We start from the raw sequence: 27609 nt of genomic DNA on the forward strand, positions 1-27609 counted from the left end.
AAGCTGTTTCTGTCTTTTAAATATTAAGAGATCAAGATATGAAATCTGAATATGATCCCTTGTCCCCCTTTTACCTTCATCGTTAACTCTGTTCTTGGAACCAAACCATGGTGCAAATTTCAGGCTAACAATGTTATAACTTGCCTGCCGCTACTAGTTGCAAATGCACATAATATCTACAGACCTTGATCAGAAGGCCATTATTTTAAGCTTTCATCCTAAAATTTACTGTTCGATCAGTTTTGTGCTCATCTTCTGTTCCGGCACTAAACAATCAGTTGCTTCTGCAACTTGATTGCTTTGCTGATCTTGGAAATTAATTGCTGCTACAATCAGTTCATCTTGTTTGGGTCTTTTTACTAGCTAGTTTTAGTGACAAGTCTTCTGTAAGTGCTTCTCAGTGTAGTTTGTAATGTATGGAAGATGACTCAATCACCATTTCCATTTCCTATACTGTATCTCAATCTTCTCTTTTATAGATACGAACTGGAACGTGCAATGAATTATGCTTGCGTCCAACTGATGTCTATTTTGCAGCTGTTGTAGACTTGTAGTGTCATGTTGATTCTTCGTTATTTAACAGCGCTCTTTCAACAAGTATTCTTTGTCAATAATATTCCAAATTCATCATGATCATACTCCCACTTCTGGTGCGGATTGTGCAGTGAATCCAAGTGATTGGCCAGCTACAGCAACTGGCAATCGTGGATGAGAAAATTGTGTGGTTAGAAAGCTCGGTGTTGTTAAATTTCACCAGCGGTACCACAGGTATATGGAAATAGGATCCCCTCTAGTATTATTGTCATGGTGAAAGCTAGTATATCTGCTTTCTCTTCTCCTTATTTGGTACCTTTGTACACTTCTGTGTAGTTAATTAGCCTGAAAATAACATACCAAATTCAAAGAACTTGCAACGGTAGAAATTATTGATGTTATAATTTGGAAGCTTTGTCGTGTCCTATGAACTTCGAACATATCGCAAAATGCATGCTACATGAACTTGAAATTGTAGTTTGGGAAATTAAATGATGTGTGTATGTAATTAGTAATTACAAAGATGCATTCAGAATAAATAAAAAAAGAAATACATGTAATACATATTATACAATTGTAGTGTGCATTGAATAACTAGGTAGATTGGATACATGTAATAGATTGAATCAATATATACATTTATACATTGGTTGACTAAATAGTAAATACATACATTGAATGAACTGGTTATCAGAAGTGTCTTACGAGAAGGTATTATCTATCTAATTTCAATATAAAGTAGTTGTCACCGTTTACGAATTTCATCATCGAAACAAAAACAATGGCAAATCACGGAGCTCACCTGTATTCGTATGCTTTCTTCATTATTCTCTTACTTGCTAGGAACTCGGCATGCGAAGCCGTTGATCAGGAAGATAGAAAGCCATATATTGTGTATCTGGGATCAGGTCCTAACAATGAGGTGTTTTCGCCATTGTCTCACCACATTGGTATTCTCGAAAGCGTTGTAGAGAGCAGCTCTGCTACAAATTTCTTCATAAGAAGCTACAAAAGGAGCTTCAATGGATTCGCTGCCAAGCTCACTGACCAAGAAAGAAAAAGGCTTGCTAACACGAAGGGAGTAGTCTCTGTGTTTCCGAGCACAACTTACAAGCTTCAAACAACAAGATCTTGGAATTTCATCGGGCCCAATGAGAAGATCAAACGAAAATTTTCTGCTGAAAGTGATGTTGTTATTGGTGTGATCGACAGTGGAATCTGGCCTGAAACAGAGAGCTTTAAAAATGAAGGTTTTGGTCCTGCTCCCAAGAAGTGGAAAGGAGTTTGCTAAGGAGGCAAAAAATTCACATGCAACAACAAGATCATTGGAGCTCGATTTTACATTGAGTCCACAGCTAGTGATGAGGTTGGTCATGGAACTCACACTGCCTCAACCGCAGCAGGGAACCCTGTAAAGGGTGTGAGTTTTTATGGAATGGCGCAAGGCACTGCATGAGGAGGCATTCCCTCAGTGAGAATTGCTGCATATAAAGTTTGCGGTTCTGATGGGTGTGCTATGGACGGGATCTTGGCTGCTTTTGATGACACTATTGCCGATGGAGTTGACATCATTACAATTTCAGTTGGAAGCAATACCGCCTCTAATTTTGACCGGGATGCTTAGCAATTGGATCTTTTCATGCAATGCAGAAAGGGATACTAGTCGCACAATCTGCAGGCAACCAAGGTCCTTCCCTGGGTATTGTATCAAGTGTAGCACCTTGGATACTTTCAGTTGCAGCAAGTAGCACAGATCCCCAAATAATTGACAAGGTTGTCCTTGGAAATGGAAGGACACTAATTGGGAGTTCGGTGAACTCTTTCACATCTAACAGAACAAGTTATTCTTTGGTATACGGAAAAAATGCGTCAAGTAAATGCGAGGAATCGCTTGCTACGATGTGTGAAGAAGGATGCCTAGACAGTGATTTAGTTAAGGGAAAGATTGTTTTATGTGATCAGTTCAATGGACATAAAGAGACACATCGAGCTGGTGCAGAAGGTTCAATTATAAGCAATGTTCTGAGAAATGATGTTGCGTTTATTGTCCCATTGCCTGCAACCAGATTGAGATCCAAAGATTATGAAGTGGTCAGGTTGTACATCAGCTCCACAGACAATGCTCGAGCCAAGATATTAGATAGTGAAGGTGCAAAAGATCCTTCTGCACCAATTGTTGGTTCCTGCTCCTCACGGGGACCAAATTTAATTTTACCTGAAAAATTATCAAGCCAGATTTAAGTGCCCCGGGAGTGGATATTTTAGCTGCATTTTCGCCAGTTGCTCTTGTAACAGATACCCCTGGAGATAAGCGGCGAGTAAAATACAGCATATTATTTGGAACCTCCATGTCTTGCCCCCCATGCTGCTGGTGCAGCTGCCTATATACGAGCATTCCACCCTGATTGGTCTGCAGCAGCCATCAAATCATCTCTTATGACTCCAGGTGAATTTGCTCATGGTTCTGGACATATCAATCCTGTAAAAGCTATAAATCCGGGGCCTTGTGTACGAAACATCTGAAGCTGATTACATAAAGGTGCTCTGCTCAATCTTGGATGAGGCCAAAGTTAGACTTGTATCGGGAGATAACAGCTCTTGTCCTATAGGCTCTGACAAGGGATCAGCGAAAGATCTCAACTATCCTTCTCTAGCTGCTTTTGTGTCTCAACTATCCTTCTCTAGCTGCACTTGTCCTATAGACTACTTTACATTTGTAGCTGGTAATCCTTGTGACCTGGAGAAGCAAGAAGCAAAATGTGATGGCAAGGTCTTCAGCAAAGGCTGAGTACAGAAGAATGGCACATAGTATTTATGAGCTTCTGTGGCTTCGGTAACTACTTACTAAAATAGGCTTTAAGCCTAAAGGACCTATGCTATTGTATTGTGATAATAAAGCAGCACGAGAGATAGCTAATAATCCGGTGCAACATGATATGACTAAACATGTTAAGGTGGATAGGCATTTTATAAAAGAAAAACTGGAGGTTAAGCTGGTTGATGTTTCGTCTATAAAGATAGATGAACAACTAGCAGATGTTTTGACACATGCATTTTCGGCTAGAAAATTTCAGGACTCACTCGACAGCTTGGGCTTAGGAGATATCTATGCACCAACTTGAGGGGGAGTGTTGGTGTGAGTCAACATCCTAGGAGAGTTAGGAATATAGGTGTGTTTCCTACTTTGGTTGTAATTCCTTTAATATTCCTTGCATCACAAGGTTTGGAGTTGTATATGTATTACCTCCCAACAGGAGAAGAATAACAAGAATTATTAGAACTCTAAACTCAATTTTATCTTACTCTATTCATAAGTGTCCCTGAATTCTAAACCCTTGATATTTGGTTCATTGATTTTCATTTGACCGGAAAAACTAAAAATTCTACATTAATTTCCTGTAAAATTTTTGAGTACCAATTCTTCTTCAAAATATGCATAAGGTTATACTTTTAGATTAAAAAAAAAAAATTCAACAAAAATTGAAACAAGTAATCTCTTTTATTCCATGGTGATAAATTATCTCAACTAAACCAATTCACTAAACCTAATGAAAACAAAAAAGTTGAAATTGTATTAACAGATCGTGTGAAGAGAAGGAAGTGACATTAGAAAGTAAGCAAATATATTCGAAAGTGAGTCGTAACTCGTAAGAGATCCTATTACACATAATGTCACTTCCTTCTCTTTGCACAGTCCTAATATAATTTTACCAGAAATTTTGAAGCCAGATATTTTTGCCCTAGGGATTGCTATTTGGCTGCATATTCCCCAAATGCTTCTGTTTCAGCAAGCCCTTACGATGAGAGGCATGTAAAGTACAGTGTACTATCTGGAACCTCTATGGCTTACCCCCACGTTGTTGCTTGTTAAAATCCCATATTGGTGGGTAAAAAAGAAAATCATGGGTTTAAATACGATTACCCCACTCTAACTAATACCGAGGTTTTTTGTGGTAAAACCCAACATCTGACAGATTGGGTAGGTGGTAAAGTTGGGAACATAATCAGTGTACTTATAGTGGGGACCCACGAACCCACCGATCCAAAAATCCAACATGGTATCAGAGCTAAGGCTTAGGCTTGTGCTAGCCAATAAGTTTGTCACCAAGAAGGAAACAAGCCAAGACTCTTAACAGAAAGTCGGCCTTTGAGTTCCATTGGAAACAAGTGTAGGCTCTTAACATAGATCCGACCTCTAACTGGACTCTTAACATAGAACCGACCTCTGAGTTTCAATTGCCGATATGTGGATCTCCACGTGTGAACCACTAAATGTGGAGTTTCAATTGCCGATGTGTGGATCTCCACGTGTGAACCACTAAATGGGGTTACACGTGAGGGAGAGTGTTAAAATGCCACATTGGTGGTTTAAATATGATTACCCCACTTTAACTGATACCGAGGCTTTTTGTGGCAAAACCCCACACCTGACGAATTGGACATGTGGTAAAGTTGGGAGAGTATCGGTGTCTTTAGAATGGACCCCACGGGCCCCCATTATCCAAAATTTCAACACTGCTGCCGCTGCATACATTTAAGAATTCCACCCGGATTGGTCTTCGCAGCCCTCAAGTCAACTCTTATAACTACAGATTCAGCCCATGAATGATACAAGCACTTCCCCAGGCGAATTTGGTTATGGATCTAGACATCTTAATCCTGTAGGAGCTAAGCAGCTAGGACTTGTGTACGATGCTTCTAAAAAAGATTACATTAAGTTGCTTTGCATGTTTTATATTGTTGAGGTCCGTGTTAAACTCATATTGGGAGATACAACACATGCCCTACTGGCTCCAACAAAGGAACACCAAAGGATCACAATTACCCTTCAATGTTTGCTAATGTAATATCAAGGGAACCACCTAAAGTTGAATTTTCGAGAAGAGTTACGAATGGTGGCCATGCAAACTCCAGGCCAGTATCTCCAAAAATTCTGAAAATGTTGACATCAAAGCGGTGCCTGAAGTTCTTAACTTCAAATCCTTAAACGAGGTGAAAAGTTCCGTTGTGACCATTGCTGAACAGGCTCTCGTGGCAGGAATTGTGACTGCATCGCTAACCTGGTCTTATGGAAATCACCCGGTTACAAGTCCAATTACTGTACATGGAATGTAGTGTAGCACAATCTTTGCCTTAAGCAAAATTTCTGATTGTACGCAAGACATTCTTCATACCAGTCAAGTTCATAAAATAAAGCCAAACAATGAGGAATTTACCAATAAGAAAATGAGAGAGCTTAATTAAATTTGAAACAACATATGAAAATTGTATGTCTATTTTGTTAGAAATTATGTTTCTGAAGTCCAGTTAACCAACGAGTTTATTGTAAAAATTCATATCCAAATTTCAGAATTTTATTAACTCATTGATTGAAATGGACCTTGGATTTTTACTTTGCTATACAACTTAGAAATGAAAGACATTATGTGTAATTCAAGGAAATCTAAGCTCATGTATCATGGTCTCTCCTCTACAACAAACATAATGAACTCAAGAGCACATTCCAAATCTTGATCTTACTTCCTTTTATGGTGCAACTTGGCCAGGGGATCCAAGCCAGCCCACCAAACATGCCCCAACTTCTTTAAGGTTTTCTACGAAATCTGAATTTGGCAATTATAGTTGCTGAATAGATCGTGCCAGCTATATATCATCACATTTTTCCATTTCCACACATCCTAATTGGTAATATTTCCTTTTGGTGCAAATAAAATGAATATCATTGGAAAGGTGGATCTTGCTCTTGCATCAAATGATGAGTTCCACCCTAAATTGGTGAGATTTCTAATGAACCACCTTCTGCTTGATTTCTTTTGCTTCATAAGGAACTCATGGTTGTTCTACTTCACCACACACACACACATGCGTTTGAGCAAGATGTTAACGATAAAGCTTTGGACAACCGAATTTAACAAAGAGTTTATGCAAAAGCTCAAATAGAGTTAGATAAGAGTAGAGCTACTGCAACATTTCACGAGGCCTTAATCATACCAAGTACAGTTTAGCAAGATTAGTTTGAGTAGTTCTTAATTTTTAGTTAGGAATTTAAAAATTCATCGGGTTTGCACTTCCACTGCTTTTAACTTCAGCAAACAGTAGCACTTATGAAACTGGGTAAAGTATGATCAGTATATCCACATATTTCTTGTACAACCATTCAAGTTTATTCAATTATATGAATTTTTACAAAGATCTAAACAAGCCTAAAAGAGTAGTTAGTGCCATATTAAGTTGCCAATTGGTTAGTGCCTAAGTGATTTTGGATTTGTCAAATTTTTGGCAAGCGTGATCTGTGAATGATGAATTTTTAGATGTGGGCAGTTTGAGTTTTTTATGTTTAGGTTTAAACATCTTTTGCTTAAGTTTCAGTATTTAGGGATGACAGTGAAAAAATCAATTGGATGCATGGAAGCGAGGAATGATGTATTTTTTTAACTTTTTGTAGGAAAGGGTATTATTTTACTTTAACTAATTTAAACTACAGGTAGAGCGATTTGTGCTCAGGTGGTGCATAAAGGGAGCACATCCACTCCAGCCAATATGTCTATGCTCAAGCTTGCGGGAAAGACATAATTTTGAACATAAGAAATATTCTATTTTAACTAATTTAAACTACGGGTATAGGGATTTGTGGTCAGGTGCTCAGTTCGAGGGGACAATTCAAACCTTGGAGGACATGTTGAGAGTGTCTATTCTCCAGTGGAAGGGTAGTTAGGATGGTTATCTGTCGTTGGTTGAGTTTGCCTCCAACAACAACTATCACTCCAGTATCGGCATGGCACCTTTTGAGGCACTGTATGGGAATACGTGTCGGACACCATTGTGTTGGATAGAGGTTGGTGAATGGGTGTTAGTGGGGCCAAAAATTGTTGATACCACTAATGCTAACATCTAACTGATTAAGAGAAATCTGAAGGCAGCACAAGACTGACAGAAGAGTATTGCGAACCGACATTCCAGGGATTGTGAGTATAAGATCGGTGACTTTGTCTTCTTGAAGTTGTCTCCCTGGAAAGGTGTGGTTCGATTTGGTAAGCGAGGGAAATTGAGCCCTCAATATGTTGGTCCCTACCAAATTACAAAGAAGATTGGTGTAGTTGTTTATAAGTTGGAGCTACAACCAGAGTTGGCGCAGATTCACAATGTTTTTCATGTTTCTATGCTTCAAAAGTATGTGCCAAATCCCTCTCATGTTATTTAGCCAAAACTGCTGGAAGTAAATTAGGATGCAAGCTATGTCAAGGAGCATGTGGCGATCGTCGACCGACAAGAGAAAACTGAGAAACAAAGTCATCCCATTAGTAAAAGTGTTATGGAGAAACCATGCCATCGAAGAAGCAACATGGGAAACGGAGGATTTGATAAGCAACCAGTACCCATATTTGTTTAGTTAAGGTTGTAATTTCGGGGATGAAATTTCTTTTAAGGAGGTAGATTGTTAAACCCCACCCCTAAATTATTGTAAATTTCACAATTTCCCTAAAGGTTTATTGAATTTACAATTTAGTCCCTCACTTCTTACCCAATTCGGATCCTCTTTCTAGATTATCTCCCTCTCCTTGACTACCACGTGGCAGCCCACTAACTCACCCTTATCTCTCTTTCTCGAGTCTCTCTTAACTCACTCTTCTCTCTCTCTCTCTTTCACTCTTTTTCATTCTCACAGATCTCTCTCAACTCACCCTCCCTCTCTCTCGCGGCGACGACACCCCCACACCCAAGGAGATCCATCGATGACGACAACACCACCACCATCACCGTGCTAACTCTCTCTCTCTTTCTCTCTTCCTCTTCACCTTTGTAAAGCACAAAGAACCCTGGCGAATCCTTAGACTTTTGAGCAAGATTCTGGCCATCTCCGGCCATTCCTCAACGATCCAAAAGTAAGAAACCCTTCCTCTTACCTCCACCTTCAATTTCATAGTTAAATCGTAGGGTAAGGTGGAGTTTTGGCGTCGATCGAAGCATGGAAGGCTCTAACCTCTTTCCCCAGCGAAAAACCAACCCAAGCCTTCGGGCCTAGAACCTTTGGGCTGGGCTTCCAAGCCCAAGGCCCGTGAAACCCCGAGCCCAAACGCTTTCGTAACCTAAACCAAAACCCTTGCTAGTTTAGGCCTTTAGGCCGTATAGGACTCGGGCCTTAGGCCCGTTAACCCCAAACCCAAACCCATTTAATTTTAATTATTTTATTTATTTTCTTTTAAAACCCAAAAACACTTAGGCCGGGCTTTCAAGCCAAGGCCCTTTGACCCAAAACCCTTTGGGCCTTAGAACCCAGCCTAGTTGTGAAGCCCAGGCCCACCGAACCTAAGCCTAAGCCCAATCCGGCCCAACCCAAAGAACCTAGGAACCCCAAGCGTGTAAACCTATGCGTGAAGGGTCATCAGTGCCGACGTGTGGAGCTCGCATGCCATTGTCCAAGGCGACGCCATCGAATTTTTCGACCACCCATGGCAGTGCGTGAGGCGACGCATGACCTACCCGAGGTCCCTTTTTATGTTTTTCGACGTCCTGAACTAGTTTATGACGTCTGTTTTTCGAAATTCAATCGTTTGAGTATAGTTTTGTTAATTGTACCCTATATGTGCCTAGGTGCAATTATTAGCAGCGATTCCGTCATTCTTTTTTTCTACGGCTCTTCAACGACGGAGTATCTTTGAGTGGACCCCTTCTAAAATGCATGTTTTAATGGTAGAAATGCATACATGAAAAGCATAATTTAATGATTACGTTTTATGAAATGTTTTACGAGATATTATGCTTACTGAGAATATTTTGATATGTCATATTTTATCGAATTGATGTTCTTTGTAGTATATATGATGGATGACTATATGCTATGAATATGTTTTGAGATATATGTACCTATGTTTGGAAAGACTATGTTAAATGATTTTGTGCATATCTAGTGGTCACTGTTCTACCTACGGGCGAGGGAGATATATGTTGATGGCTTTGGGCCGAGAGATATATGTATTGGTTTCGGGCCGAGAAATACTGATAGTGATACCACTAGTTTGCACACTGTATACGGGATATGTTTCATGAAAGGTTTTATGGCATGCTAGGGTTTTTGGAAAACCTATTACTTATTATGTTATATGTTTTCATAAAACTTTGGGGGTTCGTATGTTGATTAACTGTTTCAGTATTATATATATATATATATATATATATATATATATATATCAACTTGGACCACTCATGTTTGTTTTACGTCCCCTCATGACATAGGAACGAGGATTACAACCTGAGCTACAAGGCATTCCTTTACCAATGACATCGTGCCATCTCTTCTGCTTTGACATCATTGTAATAGTACCTTCCACTTGTATTCTGAATTAGAATATGCTCTGATCTTTTCATTGTTGGCAGTTGAATATTATTTTATTATATTAGTATTTCCACCGAAATTTATATGCATGTTTCACATGTTCTCAGCATTTGCATTCATAAATGGCTTGCGTGGGACATCAAGATTGGGGCGTGTCATGTGGGGATATCGGGGTTAGGGCGTGTCACTTCTAGTGTTCATCTATAGTAGTGCAATTATTGATCTCTTACCTATTGCTTAAGTCTCATAATATTTCTTACTAACTTAACCGTCTGAGAGCCTTTGGCCAGCACCTCCAATCCTTGGCTGTTTATGGTTTTTTGTTGTTTTACAGGCTAAACGACTTTGTGCATCTCCTCACACATGGTGTTTAGCGAATTTGGTTCCAACAATTGGTGCTTTCGTTGAGAGTTGAACTCAAGATCTTCCTGACCAAATCACTCTACTACCACAACCATGACTGGTGAAGAAAGTTCAGTTAATGCTAATGTTAACACAGTAATGGGAAACAATCCACTCACCGACGCATCCCTCACCCTGCTGAGAAAACCGCTTCATGACATCTTCATTGCTCTTGGTGGGGGTAACCAAACCCTGATGCTACAACCATCCCAGGAAATGATGAAGCTCCTGCAACTGGACTCCCTCCCACTATGGGTCATATTTAGGAGACTTTGTTAAGAATCAACACTTCAGTTGATAAACTATAGAAGACCCACACGTGTTCTCGGTAAAAAAAAACCAATGGGACCACTCCTACGAGACACCAATGCCTTGGACATTGCATGACCACATTGAATGGAGCCTCGTCATTTGAATTTCGATCACCAGGAATCCTGATAAGAACAAGAACAGCGCGTGCCGCATGTATTCACACTTCTTAAAAATTCCCACAATCTAGGGATTTAGAGTGCACTGCATGTAACCACATTTTTTAAGAGGACGTAATATCTACTATTGAATATCCACTGGAATTCTTCCGATTTGACATGGATTCTATATCTTAAAAAGACTCTATTTTGACTGTTATAAATACACACTTTTAGGGTTCATCTCTAATAACATAATTATTGTATATACCTTATTCTCTTACTTATTGCTTGACTCTCAAATGTTGCCTACTAACTTGACGGTCGGAGGCCTTTGGCCGGCACCTTTCCGGTTTCCATACATTTTCTCCTTCCATCAATTTTAAACCAATTTTTATGTAAGTTTTCTTTATTGTTTTATTTTCTTATAATTATCCACACACAATGTGTGAGCTCTATCTGATAATATGAATAATAATAAAATATCGTGCTGGCTTGCATAAATATCAATGATCATTTGTAATAAAAATTCTTGCTTAAATAATTAAAAATCAAACTAAATGTCACATCAGATTCATCCATCAAATCTTGTGTTAAATATGTGATTATCCGCTGCAAAAAAATTGTGCAAAGAAATGCATTTGTTAATTTACAAAACTAAAGGATCATATGCAATGACGTCGATATAGGGGCCGGTGTGACATCCCGTCCCGGGATTATTAAACGCACGTGTGAAATTACCTTTTTGCCCTTAGGTTGTTTTGTCACGTTGTGGGTTGTTTTGTGTGGTGTGGCATGTGTTGGACCACACACACACTCCCACACACACACACACTGACACTGCTCTCTCTCCCTCTGTCTTCTCCCTGTCTCCCTCTCCCCCGAGCTCCCTTTTGCCACTGTACATGTACGGACACACACCAAGAACCATTATCCCGTAGCAGATCGAGGAAACCAAGGGTGGATTTGTGATCGTGAGGTCGAGGGGAGCACGAATATACCCTTTTCAGGTAAGAACATCGATGTTTTCACGTCGATTTCTTAAACTCCGTTTTGGGTACTGTTCATGCAAAGCTTGTACATTAAGTTTTTGGGTTTTCTGAGCTCGTGGTTGTGTTTGTGAGGTTCCCAGGAGCGTCGGAGTAGCTCGTTGGACGACTTTGGACGTCGGGAGGGCCTGGTTCGAGGTTGGCCGAGCTTGGAGTTTTTGGACAGGTATAATCTCGTGGTTTTAGCCCTTAAAACTTGTTGGGACATGTTCTACTAGCTTAGGGCTTTAATTTGGTGCAAGAAACGTGGAAAAAGGTGGAGAAACGAGAGAGTTATAGCGATTTGCAGGTTTTCCGGCGACGGTGCCGGCGACGGCGACGGCGCCGGCGTCGGGGGCTGGCCGGAGAAGAAGCAGGAATATTCCGTTAAGTTTAACGGAATATTCCTGACGGCAGGGGTTAAGTTTAACGGAATATTCCGTCAGTTTGACGGAATATTCCTGACGGCGTCAACTGACGCCGTCAGTGTGCTGTGCACGTGGCCGCGCGTGGGGGCGCGTAGGTCCGTGCCTGTGCTGGCGCGTGGGGGCGCGTGCGGGGTCCAAAAATTATTTTAAAATTATGGTTGTGATCCTGAGGTTGTGTAGAGCACGTTGGTATATTCATTTGTCCATTTTGAGCAATGTATGAGAAGTTATTACGAGAAACGGGTTATGTGCTTTAAAGTTAACGTTTTTATAGTTGTTTCGCATTTAGGTGACACGTACCCAGAGGACGAGCGTGCACACGCGAGACAGGGGGGCTACGACCCTTCTACATACCAGTGAGTGGGCTTTTGTTTTCCGTATATACCTATATACATTTATATTCCCAGAAATTGATTTAAAAGGGTTATTTGCCTTATGCCATGCATGTTATTATTAACGTTTATGCATCATCACATTCATTAGTAGTAGCATGCATATACATATTTATATGTGGGTGCTGTGGAGGCATAGGTAAGTGCCAGGTAAGAGTTATTTAACGATTGCATTAAATAGTGGATAGAGATGCTTAGAGAGCTCATAACCTGTACCCCCGTGTTAGTGCTCCCGCCCTGAGCAGGGCACAGGCCTTCACGTGATGTTCACCTCCCGCACCTTAGGCTCAGCTTGGATCCAAGCTAGGTGCACAGGCCTGTCGTACAGACCACATTAGGTGGTTCCGACTTGTAGGTGACCCGCGATTATTCGCCCAGGCTTCACGTGATCGTAGCACTTATTTACACCCAGTCCTGTCGTACAGACCACTTTAGGTGGTTCCGACTCGTGGGCAGGTTTAGATATTGGGATTGAGATTTGAGCTCTAGATGTAGCCGTACAGGTCACGTAGGTGACTCCGGCTGCCTGATTTCATGATATTGATTATGATTATACCTGGGCACTTGCATATCACTTTGAGATTTTGGCATGGCATATCTTGAGCATGATTGGTATACCCTTGAGCATGTTTTGCATGTTTACACATACGTACATATGTTTATTTTCTGGGAAGTATACAGGTTTTACGGCGAGGGGTTAGAAAGTATTTTATGAAATGGTTTTCAAAGAGCTTTGTTTTTGCCCACTCACGTTTTTGTTTTGCGCCCCTCCAGGTTCTAGTTGCTTAGCCGTTGCGGTGGTTTCCCTTGAGAGCTTTTCGGCGTTCTGACAGACACTCCCCATTGTAGGGTCGCCTTCGGGCGTACTACTGTTGTTGTTTTAATTGGACTGCTATAGACCTGCTCTGAATTTGTATCGCACTAACTAGCACTCATTCTAGTACTTGCTTGCTAGTTTTTAATTATTCGTACTTTCATATTACTACTTTAGCTTCCGCACGTGCACATGGCTACGTCACCTTTGTGTGACGGCCAGCACGCTCCGATCTCGGTCGGGGTGTGTCAGTTTGGTATCAGAGCCTAGGTTTGGCAGTCCTGTGTCCTTGTGAGTATTCTAATAATTTTGGTGTCTTCTGTCAGAACTATGCCGCCTCGTCGGGAACCCCGTCGCTCTTCTGAGCCTATGTTCCCCGATATTACTCAGTTGGGGGAAGCTTTTGCTACAGCCCTTCAGGCAGTGATGCGCCCTCCCCAGAGGACTCCTCTGGAGACCATGTACAATCTGAAGTTGGATAAGTTTAAGGGCAGTGAGGGACCCGAGAGTGCAGAGCGCTGGCTAGAACACATAGAGAAGACTTTCCGGGTGCTACATAATCAGGGGAACTTGCCTATGGAGAGGTGGGTCGAGACGACCGCTTGGTTTCTAGATACGGAGTCGGCAGCTTGGTGGGAGCAGGAGCTCCGTAGGTTGACTCCGGATCAGAGGATTGATTGGAACGTGTTTACGGGGTTGTTTAGGAGAAGATATGTACCCCCTGAGTACATTGACCGAAAGAAGCAGGAGTTTTCCGAACTGAAACAGCGGAAGATGTCAGCGAATGAGTACTACCGTAAGTTTACGGACTTGTCCCGTTATCACCCTGATGTCGCTGGTAATCCGGCGGAGATGCTCCGTCTTTTCCGTCTGGGCACAAGGAAGAAGTGGCGTTCTATGGCGTCTACGGTCCACAGCGAGACTTATCGGGACTTCTATGAGATACTGTTGAGGATCGAGGATTCTGAGAATATGTCGAGCGATACGGATGAAGAGAAGGACGGCAACCAGAAGAAAGATGACAAAGGCAAAGGTCAGGCATCGCTCGGGCCCCGACAGACTCAGAACTTCAAGAGAGGTGGAGCTAGTTCTAGTTCTTCGAGTGGTGGCTTCAGTGCCACTGGGCAGGGTCGTGGAGGTAGATTTTCTGGTGGCGCTAGAGGCCAGAGGCAGGGCGATGGTGGGCGAGGCAGAGCCCCTATTTGCCGCAGGTGTAACAACCGACATTTCGGTGAGTGTAGACGTGGTAGCAACGGTTGTTTCACATGTGGACAGGTGGGACATAGAGCGGCAAATTGTCCCCAGGGTCAGCAGCAGCAGAAACCACAGCAGACCTTTATGCCACCGCCTGCACCACTCCAACAGATCCAGGGTCCTAGTAGTTACGGCCAGACGGGTCGAGGTGGTGCTTACCACTATCAGGGTGATGCTGTCCCTTATGCTCCGGGGCAGTATCAGTACCCTCAGGATCCCTATTCCCAGGGTGGCTATCCCCAGTATTCAGGCAGCTATATGCCGTATCCTCCAGCCCCAGCGGGTGGTTCACAGTGGTATCAGGGAGGACAGTATCAGCAGGGGGAGATTGCCATTAGCAGTGCAGGATCTTCGAGACAGTCAGGCCAGCCCAGTCAGGGGCGTGGTGCTCAGGGACGCGGTGTTCAGGCGAGCCGAGGCCGCGGTGGGCGTCAGCAGGGACAGGGGCGTCTTCACAATATTTCTCTGCAGGACGCCCAGAACAACCCAGACTTGATTATGGGTACGTTGAACATTCTTGGTTGTTTTGCTAGAGTCTTAATTGATTGTGGAGCTACACATTCCGTAATTTCTCATACATTTGCTCAAGCGACGCAACCTCGCCCCACACCCCTAGGGTATGATTTAGAGTTTGTTATGCCTAGGGGAGAGAGTTGCGTTGTAGATTGTGTGTACCCGGGGTGTCCAGTGATCGTAGAGGGTGTTGCTTTGTCAGCCGATCTTATCCCGTTAGATATTGTGGACTTTGATGTGATTCTGGGCACGGACTGGTTGCACTTCTATCGTGCCAACATTGACTGTTACGGGAAAGTAGTTACGTTTCACCGACCTGGACTACCTGTGGTTACTTTCGTGGGTGAGCAGAGTGGGGTGAGATATGGCGTTATTTCGGCGCTACGAGCGAAAAAGTTGTTAACTAAGGGTTGTCAGGGGTATCTGGCTCATGTGGTGCTGGATGAGGTTATTACTAGCAGAATAGAGGATGTGAGAGTGGTCAGACACTTCCCTGATGTATTTCCTGAGGATTTACCTGGGTTACCCCCAGATCGAGACGTAGAGTTCACCATTGAGTTGATTCCAGGTACCAATCCTATTTCTTTAACTCCTTATCGTATGGCTCCTGCGGAGTTAAGGGAATTGAAAGTTCAGCTACAAGAGTTAGTAGATAAGGGATTTATCCAGCCTAGTACTTCGCCTTGGGGTGCTCCAGTGTTGTTTGTGAGGAAGAAGGATGGAACTTTGAGACTGTGCATCGACTACAGGCAACTCAATCGGGTGACGATTAAAAACCGTTATCCATTGCCTCGTATCGATGATTTGTTTGATCAGCTGAGAGGTGCTTGCGTGTTCTCTAAGATAGACTTGAGGTCTGGTTACTATCAGCTGAAGATCAGTAGGGATGATGTCCCTAAGACGGCGTTCAGGACTCGTTACGGTCATTACGAGTTTCTGGTTATGCCATTTGGATTGACGAATGCACCAGCCGCCTTTATGGATTTGATGAACCGAGTATTCCAGCCTTACTTGGATAGATTCGTCATTGTCTTCATTGACGATATTCTGGTGTATTCTAAGTCGAAAGCGGAGCATGTTCGACATCTTACTTTGGTGTTGAAAAGGTTGAGGGAACACCAGTTATATGCTAAGTTTAGCAAGTGCCAGTTCTGGTTAGACCAAGTTGCGTTCTTGGGACACGTCATTTCTGCTCAGGGTATTTTGGTTGACCCTCAGAAGGTTGCAGCGGTAGAGAGTTGGGAGCAACCGCGAACCGTCACCGAAGTGAGAAGTTTCCTTGGTTTGGCAGGGTATTATCGGAGGTTCGTTAAGGATTTTTCGGTGATTGCCTTGCCGTTGACGAGGTTAACGAGGAAGGATGTCAAATTTGAGTGGGATGATAGGTGCGAGCGGAGTTTCCAACAGTTGAAGCATTGTCTCACTCATGCACCTGTTTTGGCACTCCCAGACGATAGTGGTGATTTCGAGGTTTACAGCGATGCTTCCTTGAATGGTTTGGGATGTGTATTAATGCAGCATGGTAGGGTGATTGCTTATGCTTCGCGGCAGTTGAAACCTCATGAGAGGAATTACCCTACACATGATTTGGAGTTGGCCGCTATCATTTTTGCGTTAAAGTTGTGGAGGCACTATCTTTACGGAGAAAAGTGCAAGATCTTTACGGATCACAAGAGTCTCCAGTATCTCTTTACTCAGAAGGAACTCAATCTTCGTCAGCGGAGGTGGTTGGAGTTGCTCAGCGATTACGATTGCACGATTGATTATCATCCTGGTCGTGCGAACGTAGTGGCTGATGCACTTAGCAGGAAGTCACAGGGCCGTATTAATGCGTTGTACGCTAGTCGTGCTCCTCTTTTGGTGGACTTGCGTACTACGGGGGTAAGGCTAGAAGCCGAAGATCGAGATGTGGCATTACTTGCTAATTTCCAAGTTAGGCCGATACTTGTTGATCGGGTGCTTGAAGCCCAAGTAACTGACCAGGAGACTCAAGAACTTATTCAAGCTCGAGAGCAAGGAAGGAGGCGGGACCTCAGAGTTCGGGATTCGGATGGCATGTTGATGCTAGAAGGTAGAATGTTTGTGCCTAAGAGTGTGGAGTTGAAGAAAGAAATTCTCGATGAAGCACATATCTCGGCTTATGCCATGCACCCAGGAGCTACTAAAATGTACCATACTGTTCGACCGTTTTATTATTGGCCGGGTATGAAGAGGGAGATAGCCGAGTATGTGAGCAGGTGTGCTGTTTGTCAACAAGTTAAAGCAGAAAGGAAGAAGCCGTTTGGGTTGTTGCAGCCGCTTCCCGTTCCAGAGTGGAAATGGGAAAATATCACCATGGATTTTGTGTACAAGCTCCCACGTACACATAATGGCTTTGACGGCATTTGGGTGATCGTCGATCGACTCACTAAGTCGGCTCATTTTATTCCTGTGAGAGAGAAGTATTCTCTGAGCCGTTTAGCGGAGTTATTCATTTCGAAGGTTGTAAAGTACCACGGTGTCCCAGTGAGTATTGTTTCGGATCGAGATCCACGATTTACGTCGAAGTTTTGGGTAGCTTTCCAGGAAGCTTTGGGCACGAGATTACTTTACAGCACGGCGTATCATCCACAGACCGACGGGCAGTCAGAGAGAACTATTCAGACCTTGGAGGATATGCTGCGAGCTTCGGTGTTGCAGTTTGGTGACGCTTGGCACCAAAGATTGGATTTGATGGAATTTGCTTACAACAACAGTTTTCATTCGAGCATTGGCATGGCGCCATTTGAGGCCTTGTATGGCAGAGCTTGTCGCACACCGTTATGTTGGTCAGAGGTTGGAGAAAGAGTTTTAGTGGGTCCAGAGATTGTCGAGGAGACTACTCAGAACGTTCAGGTGATTAAGTCTAACCTGAAAGCAGCTCAGGACAGGCAGAAGAGTCTAGCGGATCGGCATGCTACGGACAGAACATATGAGGTCGGAGATTGGGTATTTCTGAAGCTTTCACCGTGGAGAGGTGTTGTGCGGTTCGGAAAGAAAGGGAAGTTGAGTCCCAGGTACATCGGACCATACGTGGTCACAGAACGAGTTGGCGAGGTAGCTTACAAGTTGGAGTTGCCCCCGGAGTTGGCTAGAGTGCATAATGTTTTTCACGTGTCTATGCTCCGACACTATGTTGCTGATCCATCTCACGTGATACCTCCTCAACCGCTTGAGATTAACCCAGATTTGACGTACGATGAGGAACCGGTGACGATCATTGATTGGAAAGAGAAGGTTTTGAGGAACAAGACAGTGAATTTGGTGAAGGTTTTGTGGAGGAACCATTCAGTCGAAGAAGCTACGTGGGAGACAGAGAATCGGATGAGGGATTTGTACCCTCGATTGTTCTTTGACTGCTAGGGGGTTGCTGCGTTGTTGTTTTGAATTTCGGGACGAAATTCTATTAAGGTGGGAAGGTTGTGACATCCCGTCCCGGGATTATTAAACGCACGTGTGAAATTACCTTTTTGCCCTTAGGTTGTTTTGTCACGTTGTGGGTTGTTTTGTGTGGTGTGGCATGTGTTGGACCACACACACACTCCCACACACACACACACTGACACTGCTCTCTCTCCCTCTGTCTTCTCCCTGTCTCCCTCTCCCCCGAGCTCCCTTTTGCCACTGTACATGTACGGACACACACCAAGAACCATTATCCCGTAGCAGATCGAGGAAACCAAGGGTGGATTTGTGATCGTGAGGTCGAGGGGAGCACGAATATACCCTTTTCAGGTAAGAACATCGATGTTTTCACGTCGATTTCTTAAACTCCGTTTTGGGTACTGTTCATGCAAAGCTTGTACATTAAGTTTTTGGGTTTTCTGAGCTCGTGGTTGTGTTTGTGAGGTTCCCAGGAGCGTCGGAGTAGCTCGTTGGACGACTTTGGACGTCGGGAGGGCCTGGTTCGAGGTTGGCCGAGCTTGGAGTTTTTGGACAGGTATAATCTCGTGGTTTTAGCCCTTAAAACTTGTTGGGACATGTTCTACTAGCTTAGGGCTTTAATTTGGTGCAAGAAACGTGGAAAAAGGTGGAGAAACGAGAGAGTTATAGCGATTTGCAGGTTTTCCGGCGACGGTGCCGGCGACGGTGCCGGCGACGGCGACGGCGCCGGCGTCGGGGGCTGGCCGGAGAAGAAGCAGGAATATTCCGTTAAGTTTAACGGAATATTCCTGACGGCAGGGGTTAAGTTTAACGGAATATTCCGTCAGTTTGACGGAATATTCCTGACGGCGTCAACTGACGCCGTCAGTGTGCTGTGCACGTGGCCGCGCGTGGGGGCGCGTAGGTCCGTGCCTGTGCTGGCGCGTGGGGGCGCGTGCGGGGTCCAAAAATTATTTTAAAATTATGGTTGTGATCCTGAGGTTGTGTAGAGCACGTTGGTATATTCATTTGTCCATTTTGAGCAATGTATGAGAAGTTATTACGAGAAACGGGTTATGTGCTTTAAAGTTAACGTTTTTATAGTTGTTTCGCATTTAGGTGACACGTACCCAGAGGACGAGCGTGCACACGCGAGACAGGGGGGCTACGACCCTTCTACATACCAGTGAGTGGGCTTTTGTTTTCCGTATATACCTATATACATTTATATTCCCAGAAATTGATTTAAAAGGGTTATTTGCCTTATGCCATGCATGTTATTATTAACGTTTATGCATCATCACATTCATTAGTAGTAGCATGCATATACATATTTATATGTGGGTGCTGTGGAGGCATAGGTAAGTGCCAGGTAAGAGTTATTTAACGATTGCATTAAATAGTGGATAGAGATGCTTAGAGAGCTCATAACCTGTACCCCCGTGTTAGTGCTCCCGCCCTGAGCAGGGCACAGGCCTTCACGTGATGTTCACCTCCCGCACCTTAGGCTCAGCTTGGATCCAAGCTAGGTGCACAGGCCTGTCGTACAGACCACATTAGGTGGTTCCGACTTGTAGGTGACCCGCGATTATTCGCCCAGGCTTCACGTGATCGTAGCACTTATTTACACCCAGTCCTGTCGTACAGACCACTTTAGGTGGTTCCGACTCGTGGGCAGGTTTAGATATTGGGATTGAGATTTGAGCTCTAGATGTAGCCGTACAGGTCACGTAGGTGACTCCGGCTGCCTGATTTCATGATATTGATTATGATTATACCTGGGCACTTGCATATCACTTTGAGATTTTGGCATGGCATATCTTGAGCATGATTGGTATACCCTTGAGCATGTTTTGCATGTTTACACATACGTACATATGTTTATTTTCTGGGAAGTATACAGGTTTTACGGCGAGGGGTTAGAAAGTATTTTATGAAATGGTTTTCAAAGAGCTTTGTTTTTGCCCACTCACGTTTTTGTTTTGCGCCCCTCCAGGTTCTAGTTGCTTAGCCGTTGCGGTGGTTTCCCTTGAGAGCTTTTCGGCGTTCTGACAGACACTCCCCATTGTAGGGTCGCCTTCGGGCGTACTACTGTTGTTGTTTTAATTGGACTGCTATAGACCTGCTCTGAATTTGTATCGCACTAACTAGCACTCATTCTAGTACTTGCTTGCTAGTTTTTAATTATTCGTACTTTCATATTACTACTTTAGCTTCCGCACGTGCACATGGCTACGTCACCTTTGTGTGACGGCCAGCACGCTCCGATCTCGGTCGGGGTGTGTCAGCCGGGGTTTAAGTTTTGTAGGTCTATATGCGTCTTTTGATTAAATTTCGGTTTTTAATGTTGCTAGTGAAAAAATAATTGTATGCACAGAAGTGGGGAATGATGTATTATATGTTTTTTCGAATGATGAAATTGTATTTTAACTAATTTAAATAATAAGTGAGAAATTCGAACTTTTATGCATATATAGGGAGAGTACATCTATTTTAACCAATATGACCATGTTTGCGGGAATGATGCAGATTCGAATATAAGGAAATATTTGCATAACAAATACAAAGGATCGTGACAATCAATACGATAGGATACGATTTGACAGACTACGTTATGATCATATGTGATTCTAATTAAAATGGAATTGAAATGGAAAATTTATTCATGGATTTATGGCTTTTGGAAGACAAGAATAAAAAGAAAGATTTCAAACAATAGTTGTAATCTGACCTTCTTGGTGATGGTACAGTTGCCAAACCAAAATTTATTACACAATATGAATTGCATTAGACCTTTGGATTTGGCTCATCCTGTATGGAAATAAATTAATTTTCATGTCCATGGAAATTGTGGTCGAGGAATAAAATTGATTCCAAAATATCCAACGTTGAAGGAAGCAAAATCTGGATGTTAATGCACACAAGATTTTTGTGGTCCTTCATCCAACTATAAAGTACTCGTCACTGGTTACAATTATCATCATCAAAACAGAAACAATGGCAAAGCACGGAGCTCTCCTGTTTTCTTATGCTTTCTCCATTATTCTCTTGCTCACTTTGAGTTTACCGTCTGAAGCCGCTGATCAGGAAGAAAGAAAGACGTATATTATCTACTTGGGATCACTTCCTAAGGATGAGCTGTTCTCGCCATTGTCTCACCACATTGGTATTCTCGAAGGAGTTACCGAAAGCAGCTCTGCTTCGAATCTCTTGGTCAGAAGCTACAAAAAAAGCTTCAACGGATTCGCTGCAAAGCTCACTGACCGAGAAGGAGAAAAGCTTGCTAAGATGAAGGAAGTTGTCTCCGTGTTTCCGAGCAAAACTTACAAACTCCAAACAACAAGATCCTGGGAATTCTTGGGCTTCAATGAGAAGCACAAACGAAATCCTACTGTCGAGAGCAATGTTATTATTGGTGTCATCGATTCTGGGATATGGCCTGAATCTAAAAGTTTTAGCGATGAAGGTTTTGGTCCAGCTCCAAAGAAGTGGAAAGGAGTTTGCAAAGGAGGCAAAAACTTCACTTGCAACAACAAGATCATTGGAGCTCGGTTTTACACTGATTCCTCAGCTAGAGATGAGAATGGTCATGGAACTCATACTGCCTCAACTGCAGCAGGAAATCCGGTAAAGGGTGTGAGCTTTTATGGACTGGGGCAGGGAACTGCAAGAGGAGGCGTTCCCTCTGCGAGGATTGCTGCATATAAAGTTTGCAATTCTAAAGGTTGCTCTTCCGAAGGGCTCTTGGGTGCTTTTGATGACGCTATTCATGATGGAGTTGACATCATTACAATTTCAATTGGAGCCGAAACTGCAGCCCCTTTGGATCAGGATCCTATAGCAATCGGTGCTCTTCATGCAATTGAGAAAGGGATACTAACCTTGCAATCCGCAGGAAATAATGGCCCTGACGGAGGTTCTGTATCAAGTGTAGCACCATGGATTCTTGCAGTTGCAGCAAGTAGCACAGATCGTCGCATTATTGACAAGGTTATTCTTGGAAACAGGACGCTTGTCGGTAGTTCAGTGAATGCTTTCAAATTAAATGGAACAAGTTTTCCGTTGATAGAAGGCAAAGATGCAGGTCAATGCTTGGATTGTGAATTAGGTTGCATGGACCCTAATTTAGCTAAGGGAAAGATTGTGGTATGTTCTGATGCTGGGGGCAGTATTGAAGCTCATCGAGTCGGCGCAATAGGTGCGCTAACTAGCACTACCAAACCCGATGTTTCTTTCATTGTCCCACTACCTGCAGCAAGTTTTGGCAGTAAAGATTTTGGCGCCGTCGAGTCATATCTCAGCTCCACAGCCAACCCTCGAGCAAAGATACTAAAAAGTGAAGTCATAAAAGATCTTGCTGCACCTACTATCGCTTCCTTCTCTTCACGGGGGCCTAATTCCATTTTACCTGAAATTATCAAGCCGGACATAACTGCCCCGGGGGTTGATATTTTGGCTGCATATTCACCTGTTGCTCCTCTCACAGAGAGCTCTGAAGACCAGAGGCATGTAAAATACAGTATCTTATCTGGAACCTCCATGTCTTGCCCGCATGCTGCTGGTGTCGCTGCGTATATCAAGACATTCCACCCCAACTGGTCTCCATCTGCTATCAAATCATCTATTCTTACTACAGCTGGGCCTGTGAATGGCACCAACAATTCCACCTCACCGGGCGAATTTTCGTATGGATCTGGGCATATCAATCCTATAAAGGCTGTAAATCCGGGGCTTGTGTACGAAACTTCTAAGAATGATTACATTAAGTTGCTATGCTCTATCTTGGATGAGTCCAAAGTTCGACTCATTTCTGGAGACAAAGGCCCTTGCTCTGCAAGTACTGGCAATAAATCGGCCAAGGATCTCAACTACCCTTCGCTCGCTGGTAATGTTTCTCCGGGAACTTCATTTTCGATTAAGTTTCCAAGAACAGTAAAAAATGTTGGCGTTGCAAACTCCACATACAAGGCAAAGATCATCTCAAAGCTGGGAGTTAACATCAAGGTGGCGCCTCAAGTTCTTTCCTTCAAGTCTTTGAATGAGAAAAAGACCTTTAATGTGACAGTTTCTGGAAGAGGTATGCCATATGGTTCGTATGTATCTGCGTCATTGGTGTGGACGGATGGCACTCACAGCGTTCGAAGTCCAATTCTTGTAACCAGCTTCTCGGCTTGATCATGAGTTCATCAATGGGCCTTCATTGCTGCAAATAAAACGTATTTAGTGATTGTATATCTTTCCATTCTTCATTCTGTTCAAGTTGTTGTAATAAATATGGCCAGAGTTTTGAGCACCATGTTGAAAATCTGTTTGTAATATATAATTTCTCATTTGTGGAGCTCCTTGTTTTAGCTACTTTTAAAAATTCTAACAAGTGTTCTTCTACTGTTATTGGACGTTCTGAAACATCCACACATGGTAGCATAAGTGCGTTTGTTCTTGTTTACTTATTTCCGGTGTACAATCAAGCATAATTCTCTCATCACTGGACACCAAGATTTTATTTTGAAAGGATCTTGACAATCAATAGGTGAAGATTTGGGGTCCAATTAAAATGGAATTGAATAGTAGATTCGCTAATTTCATTGAGTTGAGATCACAATCTTTGTTACATTATCTTTCACTGGACATCAAAATTTCTAAACGCATTTTTTGTCCCTTTAAACCTTTTATTTTGGACGAAAATTCTAACAGAGTCAGTCAAAAAGACCATTAAGGCATGGGTTTGGGCTGCGTCTCCTTGCGCCTAAACCCTTAATTTTATTTATTTTATGTTTTAATTTTTGTTTTTCTCATACCGTAACTCCAAACTATCATCTTCATACAAAATATATATTCGGTGAAAGTTTTCTTATAATCTATCAAAAAATTCAAAACAAGGATATAAATCTAAATCTTAGGGTATTTTGAATCTAAATAAAGTAACGTTGGAAGAAAAAAAGAACTAATGGGGAAAGAAAAAAAAAAGGAGAAATTTTTTTTAAAAAAATAGAAAAGAGTACAATCGGTACTTTTGTAACGATTATCCTTGAACAGAGTCACTAAAAAACTAGCGACTATTATACATATAGTCGCTAGTTTCATACCGATCCATTCTTTTCAATTTTTTCCCATTCTTATTTCTTTTATTTCTCTTACAATAACAACAAATTATTATACTGATGTTCTTCAAATATATTTTCCGTGCAAAATCTATTATAATTCATAGTTTAACATTTGAAATCAACGATTTAAACCATAAATTTAAAGATATTTTTCTATTTTTCAACTTTAAAAATCAATAAAAAATAGTTTCAGGACCTAATAAATGGTAGGATCACATCCAAAAGGTCTTGTAATATTTCCTTAACTCCGACATAAAATCTTTCATAAAGCTAAAAATTTCAATTTTTTCACAAAAACTATGAGTTTAACCCCCAATTTTCTAATCGATTTTGAGAACTTTTACAACATTTATTATAAGCCAAAGTTTGAGTCATTCTACTCCACCACATGTTTCCTAAAATTAATTTAGGACATTCCCAAGATTTCGAACACCTACAATTTTTTTGGGGGCCCATTATGTAACATCCCACATCGCCCAGGGGAGTGGATCATGTAAGCCTTATATGTATATTCTCATCTCTACCTAGCACGAGCCATTTTGGGAGCTCACTGGCTTCGGGTTCCATCGGAACTCCAAAGTTAAGTGAGTTCGCGGGAGAGCAATCCCAGGATGGGTGACCCACTGGGAAGTTCTCGTGTAAGTTCCCAGAAACAAAACCGTGAGGGTGTGGTCGGGGCCCAAAGCGAACAATATCGTGCTACGGTGGAGTCGAGCCCGGGATGTGACAATTTGGTATCAGAGCCAATCCCTGGCCGAGTGTGTCCACGAGAACGTCGGGCCCCTAAGGGGGGTGGATTGTAACATCCTACATCGTCCAGGGGAGTGGATTATGTAAGCCTTATATGTATATTCTCATCTCTACCTAGCACGAGGGGATTGTAACATCCCACATCGTCCAGGGGAGTGGATCCTGTAAGCCTTATATGTATATTCCCATCTCTACCTAGCACGAGGCTTTTTGGGAGCTCACTGGCTTCGGGTTTCATCGGAAGTCTGAAGTTAAGCGAGTTCACGCGAGAGCAATCCTAGGATGGGTGACCTACTGGGAAGTTCTCGTGTGAGTTCCCATAAACAAAACCATGAGGGTGTGGTCGGTGCCCAAAGCGAACAATATCGTGCTACGGTAGAGTCGAGCACACCCTCACGGTTTTGTTTCTGGGAACTCACACGAGAACTTCCCAGTAGGTCACCCATCATGGGATTGGCTTCAGAGTTCATCGGAACTCCGAAGTTAAGCAAGTAACTCTCGAGAGTAATCCCATGATGGGTGACCCACTGGGAAGTTCTTGTGTGAGTTCCCAAAAGGTCTCGTGCTAGGTAGGGATGGGAATATACATATAAGGATCACTCCCATGGGCGATGTGGGATCTTACAATCCACCCCCCTTAGGGGCCCAACGTCCTCGTCGGCACACCACTGCCAGGGTTAGGCTCTGATACCAAATTGTCACATCCCAGGCCCGCTCCACCACTGTAGCACAATATTGTCCACTTTGGGCCCTGACCACGCCCTCATGGTTTTGTTTTTGGGAACTCACACAAGAACTTCCTAGTGGGTCACCCATCATGGGATTGCTCTCGCGCGCTACTCGCTTAACTTCGGAGTTCCAATGAACTCTGAAACCAGTGAGTTCCCAAAATGCCTCGTGCTAGGTAGGGATGAGAATATACATATAAGGATCACTCCCTTGGATGATATGGGATCTTACACCCCTTGTCCCCGTTTCTATTTTTAATTTGTGTTGAGGGGTTTTCGGCTTTATTACGTAGACGGGAGGAACGGGGATCCTTACATGGGGTGCGAGTAGCACCTAGTGCGATGCCTATATCGCATTTATTTTTTTACAGACGATACGGTTATTTTTTGTAAGGCTCCGGAGGATGAGGTTCAGAAGGTGATGGTAGTGTTACAGTGTTATGTGGAAGCATCCAGACAGGTTATTAATCGAGAGAAAAGTTCTTTGTATTTTGGGGCGCAGTGTTCGCGGCAGCTACAGAGGAAAATTATCACTTGTACTAACATTCCACATTGACCAACAAAGAGGGGGTGATGTGCCTTCTTCTTATCATTATTATTATTATTATTATTATTATTATTATTATTATTATTTTGTTAAAGTTTGTATTTCATTTTATGTTGCGTGGTTTCGGCGCAAATTTTATATGCATGTTTTACATGTTCTCGGCATATGCATAATTAAATGGGCTTCGTCACCCTTGGGTGTTGGCCAACACGTGGCCATCCTATTGTGTAACATTCCACATCGACCAACAAAGAGGGGGTCATGTGCCTTATATGTACATACTTCCCTCCCTATAGCACGAGGCCTTTTGGGAACTCACTGGCTTCAGGTTCCATTGGAACTCTAAAGTTAAGCGAGTTCGGACAAGAGCAATCCTAGGATGGGTGACTCATTAGGAAGTTCTCGTGTGAGTTCCCAAAAACAAAACCGTGAGGGCATGGCCGGGGTCCAAAGTGGACAATATCGTGCTACTGCGGAGTCGAGACTGGGATGTGATAGAATGGTATCAGAGCCATTCTGCTGTGTGGTGCGAGTATGCTGACGAGGATGTCAGGCCCCTAAGGGGGGTGGATTGTAACATCCCACATCGACCAACAGAGAGAGGGTGATGTGTCTTATATGTACATACTTCCCTCCCTATAGCACCAAGCCTTTTAGGAACTCACTGGCTTCGGGGTTCCATTGAAACTCCTAAGTTAAGCAATTTCGAACGAGAACAATCCCAGGATGGCTGACTTAATGGGAAGTTCTCAAGTGAGTTCCCAGAAACAAAACCGTGAGGGCATGGTCGATCGGGGCCCAAAACAGACAATATCGTACTATGATGGTGGAGGGGGCCCGGGATGTGGTGAACCCCGGGCCGGGATGTGACATGGGATCCCTTTGCCGCAACCCTCTCTGAGGTCGAATAAACCCAGTGGACACTCCATTGATTAAAACGCTATTGGACACCGTAGTAATACACTATGCAACACGCTGACAAAACTCCGGTGA

The 27609-nt window shown here is 43.0% G+C and overlaps 1 protein-coding gene and 1 pseudogene across 1 annotated transcript; both read left to right on the top strand.

Moving 5' to 3' along the window:
• Positions 1–1315: 1315 nt before the first annotated feature.
• On the top strand, positions 1316–5649 carry LOC137746664 (subtilisin-like protease SBT4.3; annotated as a pseudogene).
• Positions 5650–21484: 15835 nt separating this feature from the next.
• Positions 21485–23662, top strand: LOC137748059 (subtilisin-like protease SBT4.13). The gene has a single exon (XM_068488158.1). The coding sequence runs from the start codon at positions 21485–21487 to the stop codon at positions 23660–23662; it is 2178 nt and encodes a 725-aa protein (XP_068344259.1).
• The last annotated feature ends 3947 nt before the right edge of the window (positions 23663–27609 follow it).

This window comes from Pyrus communis, chromosome 10 (assembly GCF_963583255.1).
Source record: "Pyrus communis chromosome 10, drPyrComm1.1, whole genome shotgun sequence".
Taxonomy (NCBI): Eukaryota; Viridiplantae; Streptophyta; class Magnoliopsida; order Rosales; family Rosaceae; genus Pyrus; species Pyrus communis.

Excerpts from the sequence above, each read along its gene's own strand:
- LOC137748059 (XM_068488158.1), top strand. The coding sequence starts at position 21,485 with ATGGCAAAGCACGGAGCTCTCCTGTTTTCTTATGCTTTCTCCATTATT.